Raw genomic sequence first — 14,165 nt, 5'->3', positions numbered from 1 at the left:
AAGGAAAACTGTGATCAATTGGCAATGCCCACCTTGGCAGACTGGCAGCATACTGATGGGAAAAGCTGTCCCAAGACCTATGCTCTATCCTCGCCTTAAGGGTGGCTATGCTACTGCCCAGGCTGTATTGTCACACTGCCAAGAGGCTGAAGAGCACTGACAGTCAATTCTGCGGGGATTAGATGGAAGAACACCCCAAGTCTCAGGCTAAAGGAGCTCATCCCTTTAAAAGGGTGGGTCATCCCACAGACACTCTGGCAGGGGTGTGTGCTGCAGGCCCTGGTGGCTGGAGCATCTGTGTCACCGTCTGGACTCTGCCATGTTATCTAGACGAAGACAGCTTGGCTGTCTTTGGTGTGTGAGGTGGCAACTCAAGACACCACTCACACAGAAATGTCCCTGAGATGAATCCAGAACTTGGCAGTCCAAACTAAAGAGGTTTATTTCCCAGTGCTGTCCAGAAGCCAGGACGGAGTAAATCTTACTTTGTGGGGTTTTTCTATTGTTGGTTTCAGGTTTGTTCTTTGTTTTTTTAAACAAGCCTATCTGGCCTAGAACTCACTATATAGACGAGGCTGGTCTCGAACTCACAAAGATTCACCTGTCTCTACCTGTGCCGGTAAGTGTTTCTAGAAAATGCCAAGTGGCCAGAGGAGACCCAGACTTTGCCCCTGCTTTCCCTGATCCCGTCCCACAGCTGAAGCTAAGAGGAGCGATGGAAACCGATAATCAGGTCCCCATGACTTGGGATGTGGTATTGCTCCATGAGGGGTCCAGGTGTCTGTTGACATCCTCCAATCTGTGCTTGAGGGTTCTGGATGCGTTCTTCAGTATCCTTACCTCCTGCTACCACTGCACCTGATGTCTGCCCAGGCCCTTTTTGTTCTTTACATCACTTTGGGGATTTTGACTTGTTCTTTTTCTTCTGCACTGAAAAAAAAAACTGTAACATGAAAGAAAAAAGAAAGGGAGAAGAAAGAAAGGTAAAAAGGAAGAAAGGGCTAGTTGATGGTGAAACAGACCTTTAATCTCAGCACTCAGGAGGCAGAGGCCAGCAGATCTCTGAGTTCGAGGCCAGTCTGATCTAAAGAGCAAGTTCCAGGACAGTCAGAGATATATAGAGAAACCCTATCTCGAAGAATTGAAAAGAAGAAGAAAAAAAGGTAAGAAAGAAAATTGAGGATTAGCTTTAGCAATGTGACCTTAATCCTCACCAAGGCAGTTTAGGTGAAAGGGTGGAACCAAGTATCTCCCTTGTGCTAGGCTCACAGGCATATACCACCACACCCTAGCTTTTTGGAAATTATGTTTTAATGCAGATTAGAATGATCCAGTCAGTGAGAGAGGGAAAGTCCTGTCAGAGAGACAGGATGCTCAAGGGAGCTGGGACACTCAAGGGAAGAGCAAACAGACACATCCCTGCAGCAGGAGGGGAGGCTGAACCCAAGCACAGAGGCTGGAATGCGTGGAGCAGGTGTTGAGGGTGGAAGAGAATGTCCTTCGGATGGGTCTGTTTCCCAGGGAAACGAGAAACAAGCTCGTCCCTCGAGAAGAGGACACCGGCGGAGAAGCTGGATTGGAGAGAGGACAATGGCTAAGACACATGGTAAGTGGTGGGCCTGATGTCAAAGTGAGATCAGCAGGGCTGTGTCCCTCCTGAGTCCCAGTCAACCGTGGAGGATTACTCCGGGTGGAGGCAATTAAATGATGCGGGAACAAGGGGGCTGAGGGTGTAGGCAAGGAAGCAATTACAGCGATGGCTTGGACTCTGAACTGGGGAAGGGGGAAAATCAAGGACATGAGGGAGTCCAGGAACAGGGAGAGAAAGGAGGAGCAAGGGATTAAAGGACCCGGTGGGTGAAGAAGCTAAGGAGTTGGGGTTGTCCGTGTAAGTAGAAGAGATGAAAGGTGAGGTTGATATCAATGGTATGCAGGGTAGGGGCACAATTACAGGTAATGACAACGTCCATTACCTTGACCATGAGGACATGAAGTAGGCGGGAGGCCAAGAGTCACAGGAAGAGGGGATGGGCGAGCCGCCCCTGGGAAGGATCACCTGTGTGTAATTTGGCTCCCCAAAATCACCCTCCCGGGTGAGCTCCTCATTAGGACTTAGGCCTGGGATTCAGACAGATCTAGGTATGAAAGTCTCTTTCTCCAGCTCTGTGGCCCCACACAAATGACTTCATTTCTCTGGCCTTGGTTTCCCCTCCTGCACAGTGAGCGATTGTTCTTGTGTCCTGAGATTATGTTCTGAAATCTGGTGAGGCGTGGAAAAGATCATAAGGAAGAGAGCATGCTCAGTGGGGTGGGTTTATCAGCTGGGTGGTGGTGGCACAGGCCTTTAGTCCCAGCACTTGGTGGCGGGGGTGGGGGACAGAAGCAGGTGGATCTCTGTGAGTTCAAAGCAAGCCTAGTATATGAAGCCAATTCCAGGACAGAGAAACCCCATCTCAAAAAACAATAAAACAAAAAATAGCCACGCCTCAGTTCCCAGAATGCTTTCTTCTGGGGTTCCAGAGCTGATGTGCCAATGTAGCAATCCAGCCTCTCCCTTTTGGTCCTCAAATCAGGTGGTATGAATGGGAGCACCTCCCCTATTTCACTCCCATCTTAGAGAATAAGAAGCTGAGGTCCAGCAGGCAGGGACTGCACTCTGTCACGACAACTCTATTATTATAGAGAACAAGCTCCCTTTTTAAATCAGCTGGAGTCATCGCTGAGACGGGAAATGTGACCAGGTGCCTGGCGGAGGCTCACCTATGCCATCCCGAAGCCAGCTGGCCTCCAGACGCACCCGACTGCATTCCCACCATCCATTGGGATACTCCAGTGCCGGCTTTAATGGAAACAGAAGATCTTACTGGGCACACCTGTGTTCTCTGTCTTGGCTTCCTACGTTCCCCAAGTCACCTCTAGCCCCGCTGGGCAAACATGGAAGGCATGAGCTTTGCGAATGGACGTGTTGACAGAAGGGTGATTCAGAGTGCATGTGCTGTGCTAATTGCTCTCCCTAGCCCAGACAGAAGGCGAGAGACGGACAAAGAGATCTGAAGTTCCCTAGCAAAGTGTGTAAGGGGGGCGCTACTCGGACTTGTCCCTCAATGGTTGTCAGCCTCGCTGGTCCACCTGGGGCAAATCCCTCCTGCTCGCTATACCCCACTTTATTTATAAATTGAGAAGGCGGAGGCGGGGACAAGCAATGGCCCTGCTTAGCTGGAGCCTTCAGGCTTCTATGACTATGTGGCCGGGTATCTCTCTGGCTTCCCTGGCTATTCAGGGACAAACACAGAGAGATAGGGCAGAGGGGACCTGGAAGAGATTCACCACGCCAAGAAGCTGATCCTGGCCAAGCATCTCAGGTCCCCACGCTCCTTTCAGTTACTCTTTCCTGTGGCCCTATTTTATTATCTTAGCCACCATCTGAAACATCTCGTTTCTTTCTCCATTGTCTCTCTACAGTCAAAAGTCCTAGAAGGAGGAGGACTTTGCCTGTCCTGTCCCAGGGTTCAGCCTCGCACTGGGCACCTGGTCAGTCCCCTAGGTACATATGTTGACTAAAGAATGGATAAAGGGATGGACAGGTGTCGTGGGTGGTGCCAGGGCTGTACCAAGCGTGACCCTCTGACCTGTGCCAACTTCTAAGAGGAGGGGCTGGAAAGACAGTCAGGAGGCCTGAATTCAAGCTCTATACTGCCAATTAGTGGTGTCTGACTTTGGGTACATCATTTGACATCTGGAGCCTTGGTTTCCTCATCTGCATATCTAGAGAAATGATCTCACCTGCTGAGGCATATTTTCAGGAATGAATGATCGCATAGGTAATATGATTTGGTGAACAGTAGAGGTTTAAGAAATGTTAGTTTCAGTCAAGTGGTGGTGGCGCACACCTTTAATCCCAGCACTCGGGAGGCAGAGGCAGGCGGGTCTCATAGTTCAAGGCCAGCCTGGTCTATAGAGGGAGTTATAGCACAGTCAGGTTACACAGAGAAACTGTCTCAAAAATCCAAAAAAGAAAGAAAGAAAGAAAGAAAGAAAGAAAGAAAGAAAGAAAGAAAGAAAGAAAGAAAGAAAGAAGATGGAGGGTGGAAGGGAGAAGGAGAGAAGAAAGAACAGAGACAGGGTCTCACTATGCTCACTATGTAGCCCTGGCTGACCCAGAACTCAATATGAATGACCTTGAATTTCTGACCCTCTCTGGGATGCTGGGATTGCATGCCTGGTTTATATAGTTCAGGGATCAAATTCAAGGCTTCATACATGCTAGGCAAGGCCTCTACCAATCCAGTCACACCTATCCCTTTGTGTCCATCAGAAGTCTATATAAAAAAACAGTGGGTTGTCAAGGTGGCTCAGAGAGCCAGGGGATGGTGGCAAAAATGTTAAGTTCCAGCATTTGGGAGGCAGAGGCAGATGGATCTCTGTGAGTTCTAGGTAAGCCTGGTCTACAGAGAGTTCCAGGCTAGCTAGAGCTACACAGAGAAACTGTGTCTCAAAAAATCAATCAATCAAACAAACAAAAATAGCTCAGAAGGTAAAAGATCTTGACATCAAAGCTGAGAACTTAAATTTGATTCCTGGATTACCTCCCCCCCCCACACACACATGCAGCAAATAAATCTAAGGAACCGTGGCGGTGTGCGCCTTTAATTCCAGCACTTGGAAGGCAGAGGCAAGCAGGTGTCTGAGTTTAAGGCCAGTCTGATCTGCATAGTGAGTTACAGGTCAGCTAACGAGACCCTTTCTCCCAAATATAAGATAAAATAACAAAAAAAGAATAAATAAATGTTAAAAAAAATGTTAAAATAACAATCGACTTCACTGGGGAGAATACAGGGGCATTGCTCAGGCTTCACCCGGCCAAGCACATGGTACCTTCTCTCAGGGGTTCCAGGAGAGGGAAACAAAGACAGCATGTCGCTAGGGCTGGCTTCCGGGAAGAAGAAATGTGTGTTCTGGTCTGAGGCAGGCCAAGCTGTGTCCTGTCAGACACTGGGATGTAGTAGCTGCTTCTAAATCCTGATCCCTCCTTCAAATCATTAGAATGAGAGGAAAAAGCGCTGCAGTTATGAATCAGGATGTCTCGATTACGATTCTTCTTCCTCCTCCTTCTTACGACACATACATTTAAAATCTGAAAATCAATGGGGGGAGGTGGCAATATGTGGGAGGAGGGGGAGGGAAATGGGAAACGGGGAGCAGGTGGAAATTTTAATTAAAAAAAGAATAAAAAAAATCTGAAAATCAAAGTGGACATATTCAAAAGTAGCAATAAGTCTCAGCCTCTATGATCTGTAAAGAGAGAGAAAAGCCCTGGGTCAGTCCAGACAGGGTGGAGAGAGGATGCTGCCTAGATTTTTACACCTCCATCAGGACCATAACGGGCACTCACACGCTATGTGATGATTGGTAATAACGCCCTCTCTCTGAGCAGATTTCACCTCACCTAAAATGGAACATGTTCGCCAGGCATGCTGTGGTTCGAAGGGCCAATCGGGAATAAATTAGAAAGCGGCCGCCTCGTTAAACACTACATTACCGAGACCGCCCTTCCTCCTTCCTGCCGCTGGAGGGCGCTGTCCCTCCAAGTCTCGGCAGGCTCGGGCCAATCACGTGCTGCAGAAGTTCTTTAAAGGCCAAAGGAGGGAATTCAACCCTAGAGTGGGGGCGGGGAAGGGGCGTGCCTTTCAACCAATCAGAATCCCTGGGAGCAGCACTCCGGTGCAAAACTCTGTTGGCCAATGGTAGGGGTGGGACGAGAGGCGGGGCGGCTCCCGCTGTGTGACAGCTGTGTCGACCAATGGGGATGCGGCCCGCGGCCTATAAGAGTCAGCTGGGTCCCAGCCACCTGGCTCTAAGGTCTGTTAGTCCTAGCCGCCGTCGGAGGTGTCCCCTGGGTTTGCCTCGCCGCCGCCGCCGGGTCCCTGCACCCCGCCCCCAGCTTCGGCCGGTGCGCATCCACTCTCACCGCTCTCCTCGCCTTAACCATTCCCGGGTTTCTGCCGTCGGGGCGCCGGGGCCGGGCGAATGATGCCGTCGGAGAGTGGAGCTGAGAGCCTGGAGCGGCCAGCTGGACAGGTGGGGACGGATGCAGCCTCGGTAGAGGCCACGGCTGGGGCGGCCGGCGGCGGCCCGGACCCAGAGGCCTCCTCGGCTCCTCTGGGACGGCACCAGAGCCGGCTGAGTTGGCCACAGGTGAAGCGGCTGGACGCGCTGCTGAGAGAGCCGATCCCCATTCACGGGCGAGGCAACTTCCCCACGCTGAGCGTGCAGCCCCGACAGATCGTGCAGGTGAGGGTTCGCTGGCAGGGGCAGGGGGCTGGGGCGGTGCTCTGCCGCAAGACACCTGGAGTCTACGATTGGCTCCGCAACTAGGGAAACTAAGGAACGGGGACGGGGCTACCAGCTTAGCACCCCATTGAGCATTCCTGTCAATAGTCTTGGGGAGCCCTTATTCCCTTGGAACCACTCACCAGGATCCTCGCTGGGAGATGAGGAAGGTACTAGATGGGGCATCGCCCCATCTGCAAGCAAAGGCAAAAGGTACGGGCAGCCGCCAATTAGGAATGTGTGTGTTTGATTCCAAAATAGCTTCCTTCCTCTACTTCACGTCCTTGGACCTCCCGCTCCCTCAGGGTTCCAGGGGCACTCTGTCCTTGTGTTCCCACAGCCCTTGGCTCAAGAAACCTTGGCTAGGTGAAACAACACAGAAATCCTTGGGAAGACTCCCTGCCTCCCACGTGCTTCGGCCAGACCGGAGACCCCACCCCTGAAGATAGCATCAAATTTCCATTTTAGGTCTTCCTCCTCCCTTAAGACTGGAAATAAAGGCCAGTCAAGGTTCAGACCCCAAAGCACCACCCCCCTCCTGAGGATCAGGAAGGGGAAGGTTCTAGCAGCTGCTTCCTCTATCAAACTCCATCTTCCCTTTTACTTAACCCTGTATGACCTCAAACTTACTCTTTGGGGTTCTAGCCTGAGCATTCCGGTATTCTGAAATTCCAGAGGATGCCAGTTCTCACCCTCCATTCTAGCTGAGACCTCAGGTGGGACGCTCAGCTACCTAAGGCTACCCTATGAGGTGGAGATCAGACTCAGGGACTCCGGGAACTCACCGGGAGCAGATGGTACAGGTTCCACTGTTTCCCACCACTCCCCCTGGCTCCGAAGCTCAACGCCTACATCTTAAGGGAGTGTGATAATGGGCTAGAAAAGTCTAGCGATGCTTTCTGTGTGTTCCAGCCAATCATGGGCTTTACATGCAAACCAGGTAAAGCTGGACATAATATCGCCCCCCCACACACTATAGCCTCCAATAGAGAGGGAGGGTGGCCGCGGCGGGATGGTCTTACCCTCCCTTCCTAGGAACAAAGATTGAGATGGAGGGGGCGGGGACAGATTCTCCTGGGCTGACTCACTGGCTGTCCCAGTGGAGCTGGCTAAGGCATTCCTTGCTTGCCCGCTGTCGTCGTCGTCTGGATTATTAGTGAACCCATTTTGGCTTGTTTTATTTTGAAATAGGGTCTTCCTGTGTTCTGCCTGGGCTCCTCTCAAACTTATAGACTCAAACAATCCTCCTGCCCCAGGGTCCTGAGTATATGGTGTAGGATACTCTGCTAGGAAATACCATAACCCCAGGCATGAAGGGCCGGAAAGGTGGTCCTCAACATGATCACACCTCTGCAGGAACACATATCTCAACTGACACTAAGGGCACACATGCGACTGGGTACCATCCTCTGTCTCCTGGTCGTGTGAGGGAGACTGAGTGAATGGGAGCCAAGTTCATGGTCTGGTCTCCTAAACTAGGGACACCCCAGAGCGGGGAACTGTGGGCTGTGGAGTGGAGAGGTGACAGGCTTCAGGACTAGACTGAGAAGTCGCGTGTCTGGGCTTGTTCCTTATTCCCTCTGCCGGGCTTCATGGCCCCATCTGTGCAATGGAAGTGGATTCCACCACTGAGCAATATCCTTTCTGGCTCCAGACTCCCAAGGGAACGCGTGCCTTCACCTGCCTTTGCAGCCAGTCTCCTGGTGGGGATCCACAGCTAGCAGCTTTAAAAGCTGTTGGGATGTTAGGGGTGGGGGGAGGAGGGAAGAGCTTTCTGGGCTCCTCCCAGAGCTGAGTTGTCTCATGGTTCAAGAATGGACGCCTTCTACCTCTGTGCCCAACAAAGACTTCTCTACAGCCTCAATCTGAGCAGCTAGGAAAATCCATCCTTGTTTGTGCCTGGCTAAAGGGACCCGCCTTCTTGTAGGAGCCCTTCTCTATCTAGCTCTGGAGACCAGGTTCTAGTTCAACTCTGCCTCTTACTGTCTTTGTGACCTTGAACAGGGCAATGGCTTTCTCGGGGCCCAGAGAATTGAATTAAACAATCTGGATCTCTCCAGCTGCAGCCAGAGGGCTTGCTCCTGCAAGCTTTGCAAGTCTTTGTCTTCCTAAGGTCTCAGCAGAAGCCCTGGACAGAGCAAGCAGTTTGGGGAATTGGGCACCTCAGCACAGGAGAAAGGAAGCCATAGTCGCTGCCCCCTCCTAGGCTGGAAAGTCTGATTTGGGAGGCTGTTAGCTGCCCTGCCCCTGCACTCCTTGGGTGTAGCAGTATCTGGGGACCGCCTGTCAAACCGGCAAGATTCATACCTGGGAGAGAGACAACAGCCCATGGTTGGCTGACACAGCTGGCCTCATGGCCCTGACGCAGGGGACATAATGAGGGACTGCTACCTACTCACTCACCTGGCCAGATGCCATGCCCTGGAGTGGGCATCACCTGAGGAGCAGGAGTTGGCACTAAGGCTCAATCAGCTCACCTGAGTCTCAGGGTGGGGGATGGCCTCTCATTGGCTACCTGGGGGGGGGCAGTTGCCAAGGTGTGCAATTGAAAGATCCCCAGGCTGGCTGCAAAAACTAGCCCTGTTTGGCTAACGACATTCCCAGCCCCCACCTTCCCACCACCATCTATCAGTGATTTGAGGTTCATCCTCGTTTTGAAAAAAAAAAGTGTGGTGGTGCACCTGCCCATTCTGTCACCTAGATGGAGGTAGGGAGAGAGGAAGTTCTGAGACAACCTTAGCTAGTTTGAAGCCGGCTTGGGCTACTGAGACTCTGTCTCAAAATATAGAGAGACAAACGGATAGATAGATGTGGGAAATTGGTTTAATTTTGACACCTGGTCTTGCTATATATCCCAGATTGGTCTCCAACTCTCAGTGATCCTCCTGCCTCAGCCTCCCAAGTGCTAGGGATTACAGGCATCCTCCTCCATAGATAGTCTTCTTCTTCTTCTGAAGCCTGGGCCTGGATGTGGTAGCGAGGGGGTAGGCTGTGCTGGGGGTAGGGACCAGCTGTAGAGAGTGGGCTTAGCATCCGTGACCTCCGGTTCGGGCCTCACTCAGCAGCAAAACAAAAAGACAGGCTTGGAATTGGCCATACCTGGGTTCGATCTCGAGGGTGTGACTTCATTCCTGTGAACCTAAGTTTCCCCATCTATGACATGGAGATGAAGATCTATCCCCAAGGGTTCTTGTTTGGTTGATTGGTTACTTGGGTTAGGTTTTGGTGCTGGGGATGGAGCCCAGAGCTTTACACATGTTAAGCATGCCCTCTGCAGCTGAGCCACACCCAGGTCCCGTCCCCCACTGTAGATTCTGCTGAGGCCCTGCATCTGATGCTTACTAAATACCTAACCATGGTACTCCTCCCTTTCCCACCCCTGGCTGAATGTTCCGAGGGCCAGTTCTTTCCTTCCCACCCCCATTACCATGACAACTCCTTCCGGAAGTCTTCCTGGAGGGAGCCGCCCGCCTCAGATTGCCCCACTGCGGCTTGCTTCCTCAGCATTTACCTGCATTCTTCGCAGTAATTCCCTGGGAGGCTGGGGAACAACCTGCCCCAGAGCCTGCGCTGACTTGGCAGCGAGGTGGGGTTGCAGAGTCACTTAGGGCAGGAATGCTGCCTGGTCACTTTCAGGACACCATGTGAAGGGCTTGGGGTTACCAGGAAACCAAATGTCTGTATTCACCCCCAGCTTCACTCCTCTCCCACAGGAGCCAATGCCCAGAAGACTTACAGGTGTTCCCTGTGGGGTTCCCATGCATCAACCCTGGGGCTCCAGGTGGGGTCCTCCATATCCTCCTGCCTCAGCCTTCTAAGTGGCTGGGATTATAGGCCTGCTCTGTCACGCCCAGCTCAGCCCTGTCATTTCTGAATGGCTTCTGCCCATGTAGCATTTGCTTCCCTGGCTCCTTTTGAGGGCAGAAGAAAAAAATGTATGTGTCATAGTCAGAAGAAAGAATGGGGCTGGAGAGAAGCCCAGCAGTTAAGAGCACTGGCTGCTCTTGCAGAGGATTGCCTTCTCTTCCCGGCACCCACAGGATGGCCCACAACCACCTGTAACCCCAGTTCCAAGGGTTTGAAGCCCTCTTCTGGCCTCCATGGATGGAGCACATGTGTAAACACACATATACATAAAATTAAAATAAAATTTTTTTAAAACTGAAAATAGCCAGGCGGAGATGGCACAGCCCTTTATTCCCAGCACTCAGGAAGCAGAGGCAGGTGGGTCTCTGAGTTCGAGGACAGCCTGGTCTACAGAATGAGTTCCAGGACAGCCAGAGAGAGCTCCATAGTGAGACCCTGTCTCTAAATAAATAAATTCAAAATTCAAAAGAACTTACATGGACTTGTGAATCTAGCCAACTTGGGTCCTGATCTTAGCCTTCATCGGCTGGCTGGAACAGTAGTCCTAAAAAGGAATTGCCATGGGAGTTCACGTGTGAGGCCATGGGAGTGCAGCCCATCACACAGTGCCTGGCACGATACCGAGCGTTTGCCTTGCCCTGTTAGGAAGGTCAGGTAGCATGGTGGAAAGCTCTAGGCCCGAATTGAATGCCCGGCTCTATATTTACCTGCTGTGTGACTTTGGACAGCTCTCGGGCTGCTCTGTGCTTGTTTCCCAACCTGTGAAGCAGGACTATACCTTGCCTCATCAGGTTATTAGGAAGATTAAGTGAGGTTGTATTTTAATATAAAGTGCTTAGTAAGTTCTCGGCTTGCGTTTGTTATTTTTATTGCTCTTCTGAGTCATTCCTTTCAACTGGGCCCTTCTCCAGATTGGCAAATCAAGGCTTTGCAAGTTACAAGACTTTGCAAAGACACAGAAACCGGTAAGAGGTCAGCAGGGATGGATAGGTAGGGCGATTAATCCTGGAAGCCCTGGGTGCAGACCTGAGAGGCGCAGGCACCTAACCCTTCTCTCCCCCACACCACCCCTGCAGGTGGTCCGCAGCAGCCTGGAAGAGCAAGGATTGCATGTACACAGCGTTCGGCTGCACGGCTCAGCCGCCAGCCATGTGCTGCACCCCGAGAGTGGCCTAGGCTACAAGGACCTGGACCTGGTGTTCCAGATGGACCTGCAGAGTGAGGCATCCTTCCAGCTGACCAAGACAGTGGTCCTGGCTTGCCTGCTGGACTTCCTGCCGGTGGGAGTGAGCCGGGCCAAGATCACACCCCTGACCCTCAAGGAGGCCTATGTGCAGAAGCTGGTGAAAGTGTGCACGGAGCTGGACCGCTGGAGCCTCATCTCGCTGTCCAACAAGAGCGGTAAGAACGTGGAACTCAAGTTCGTGGACTCCGTGAGGCGCCAGTTTGAATTCAGCATCGACTCCTTCCAGATCATCCTGGACTCGCTGCTGCTCTTTGGCCAGTGCTCATGCACACCAATGTCGGAGGACTTCCACCCGACTGTGACAGGCGAGAGCCTATATGGGGACTTTGCTGAGGCCTTGGAGCATCTGCAGCACCGCGTCATTGCCACCCGCAGCCCTGAGGAGATCCGTGGCGGCGGCCTCCTCAAGTACTGCCACCTCCTGGTGCGGGGCTTCCGGCCAAGGCCCAACACTGACGTTCGCGCCCTACAGCGATACATGTGTTCCCGTTTCTTCATCGACTTTCCGGACCCGGTGGAGCAGAGGCGCATTCTGGAGCGCTACCTGGAGGCCCACTTTGGTGGAGCAGATGCAGCCCGCCGGTATGCTTGCCTTGTGACACTGCACCAGGTGGTCAACGAGAGCACAGTGTGCCTCATGAGCCACGAGCGCCGCCAGACCCTGGACCTTATCACCATGCTAGCCCTCCAGGCGTTAGCCGAGCAGGGTCCTGCTGCCGCCGCTGCCCTGGCCTGGAGACGTCCGGGCTCTGATGGAGTCGTACCAGCCACCGTTAATTACTATGTGACCCCCATGCAGCCCCTGCTGCCCCGGGCTCACTCCTATCCCACCTGGCTGCCTTGCAACTGACTGATCCTGGCTAGAAGGGAATGAGCTTTGTGGGGGTGGGGCAGGATCATCAGGTATGTGTGGAGGATGTGGCCAGACACGGGCCGCCTGTGCCAGCTGGCCTGGTACTAGAGGGTTGGGCTTTTGAACAGACCAGACTTTTCCTGCATGAGGTTCCTATGGGCCAAGTCTGGTTCTTGACAGGAGGACCCTTTGGTCATCGTACCACGCTCCTGGACCTGCATGACTTGGGTCACAGAGATTAACCTGTTGAAAAGACAAAGTCAGCTGGGGTGGTGGTCTCAGTACTGACACCTTGGGTGGATTTCCATGGCCTAGATGGGGTCAGCCCACAAGGACCCAGAAGTTCCTACACTGGCTATAGTACGACATCACGTGACAGGAATACTCACTTTGGAGTCTATATGAATGACTCACAGAGCCGGGTGGTCCAACCTCGCTGACCATTAAGAAGGTAAACTAAGGCATGAGGCAGCTCCCTGGGTTTCTGGAGGGATGGGAATTCAGGCTCCTGAAACCCATGTGGCCTTCTTGAGGTGCTGAGGTATCCAGCGGACAGGTAAACAGCCAGGATGGGATGCCTCCCAGTGTGCCACCCTCTCCCTTCCCTTGTGCCTCCCAGGAGCCCTGCTGTCTGGGCACTAATGCTGGGGGCTGCCGGGTTCAAAGCTGCCGCAGTCAGCTGCTCCCACCCCACGGCTCGGTTATGGGATTTGGATTTTCACGTGGCGGGCGGGAGGGAGGCGTACCCCATCTCTTTTCCCATTCCTCTGAGCTTGCCACTGTGGTGCACTCTTCCCACCAATAAAAGTGTCTACACCTGGCATAACCGAATGCTTTCTCCTGGGGTAAGGATCTCTGTGGCACAGGTTGGCCCTACCTCCCCAGGCTATTTGACTTGTGATGTGGGAGGAGGAGCCAAGGAGCGGCTGTGGCGAGTCCCTCCTGTCCAAAGCTTAACAGCTGTGAACTGGTAGTCTGGCTGGTCTCCATGTTGGCTCAGCAAGTCTAGGCCTCTCGTGTTAAAGGGGTATATGCCCTGGAATCCTAGAGGCCCGAACCTGGCCTTTGGTGAGCACGTCTGTCCACTCTGTCTGCCCAGGAAGCAAGCAGGGTGAATCTGAACAGGAATGAAAGCTGAGGCTAGGTGACTTGCAGGGGTCCCCCAGAGTCCAGGTACGGTCTTCCAAGCAAGTGGACATGGGCATGCTCTACCTTATTGTAAACAGGTCCCCTAGAGAGTGGCTGGGTCTCTCTGAACCCAGCTGGGGCCAGCCAAGTGGTCCAGCAGTGCCAGCTTTTGGGGAGCTATTCCCTCAGGGCATCGATCACTCACTTCTGGACGCTGCCTGCTGTTTACCCCGCCTCTTTGATCTGGGGATCGCAAAGCTTTTAACATATTCAGCCTCATTAGGCCCCTCTGAAGTGGTGACTTTGATGATTCCAGTCAGGTGGAAAAGAATAAAGCAGCGGAGGCCCCAGGTCATCAGAGGGAGTGCTCACCTGTGCTGCGGGTTTGGCTAGGTGCCTCAGTTCCTTCTGCTCCTGGCTCTAAATGGCTGGAAAGGCAACTGAAAAGGATCTCCCAGGCCTGACTGGGCTGGCACACAACTTTAATCCCAGCACCCCAGAGGCAGAGGCGGGTGGACCTCTGAGTTTGGGACCAGCCTGGCCTACAGAGTGAGTTCCAAGACAGGCTCCAAAAGCTACACAGAGAAACAGTCTTGAAAAAGAAAGAAACGGGGGGAGGGGGGCTCTCCTATCCCACCCACCTGTGGCCACCTCATTAAGGTGCTCAGAGAGACGTAACTTCTCCTACCTCCTGATTCTATCGCCATGTGAGCCTAAACCTGAGCTGGGAACATTGTAAAC

At 52.7% G+C, this 14,165-nt stretch overlaps 1 protein-coding gene across 1 annotated transcript; it reads left to right on the top strand.

Moving 5' to 3' along the window:
* The first annotated feature begins 5,869 nt into the window (after window positions 1-5,869).
* Window positions 5,870-13,020, top strand: Tent5b (terminal nucleotidyltransferase 5B). The gene is made up of 2 exons (XM_057784691.1): window positions 5,870-6,291; window positions 11,274-13,020. Exons 1-2 carry the CDS (start codon window positions 6,028-6,030, stop codon window positions 12,291-12,293), a joined length of 1,284 nt encoding a protein of 427 aa, XP_057640674.1. The 5' UTR covers window positions 5,870-6,027; the 3' UTR covers window positions 12,294-13,020.
* Window positions 13,021-14,165: the final 1,145 nt, after the last annotated feature.

This window comes from Chionomys nivalis, chromosome 11, assembly GCF_950005125.1.
Source record: "Chionomys nivalis chromosome 11, mChiNiv1.1, whole genome shotgun sequence".
Taxonomy (NCBI): Eukaryota; Metazoa; Chordata; class Mammalia; order Rodentia; family Cricetidae; genus Chionomys; species Chionomys nivalis.
The sequence above is the reverse complement of the archived record's forward strand: the minus strand, read 5'-3'. Positions and strand labels throughout refer to the sequence as shown.

What these genes read in the sequence shown, in the direction of transcription:
- Tent5b (XM_057784691.1), top strand. Translation starts at nt 6,028, where the DNA reads ATGATGCCGTCGGAGAGTGGAGCTGAGAGCCTGGAGCGGCCAGCTGGA. An exon ending in AGCCCCGACAGATCGTGCAG is followed by an intron (nt 6,292 to 11,273) that starts GTGAGGGTTCGC and finishes CCACCCCTGCAG; the next exon opens with GTGGTCCGCAGCAGCCTGGA.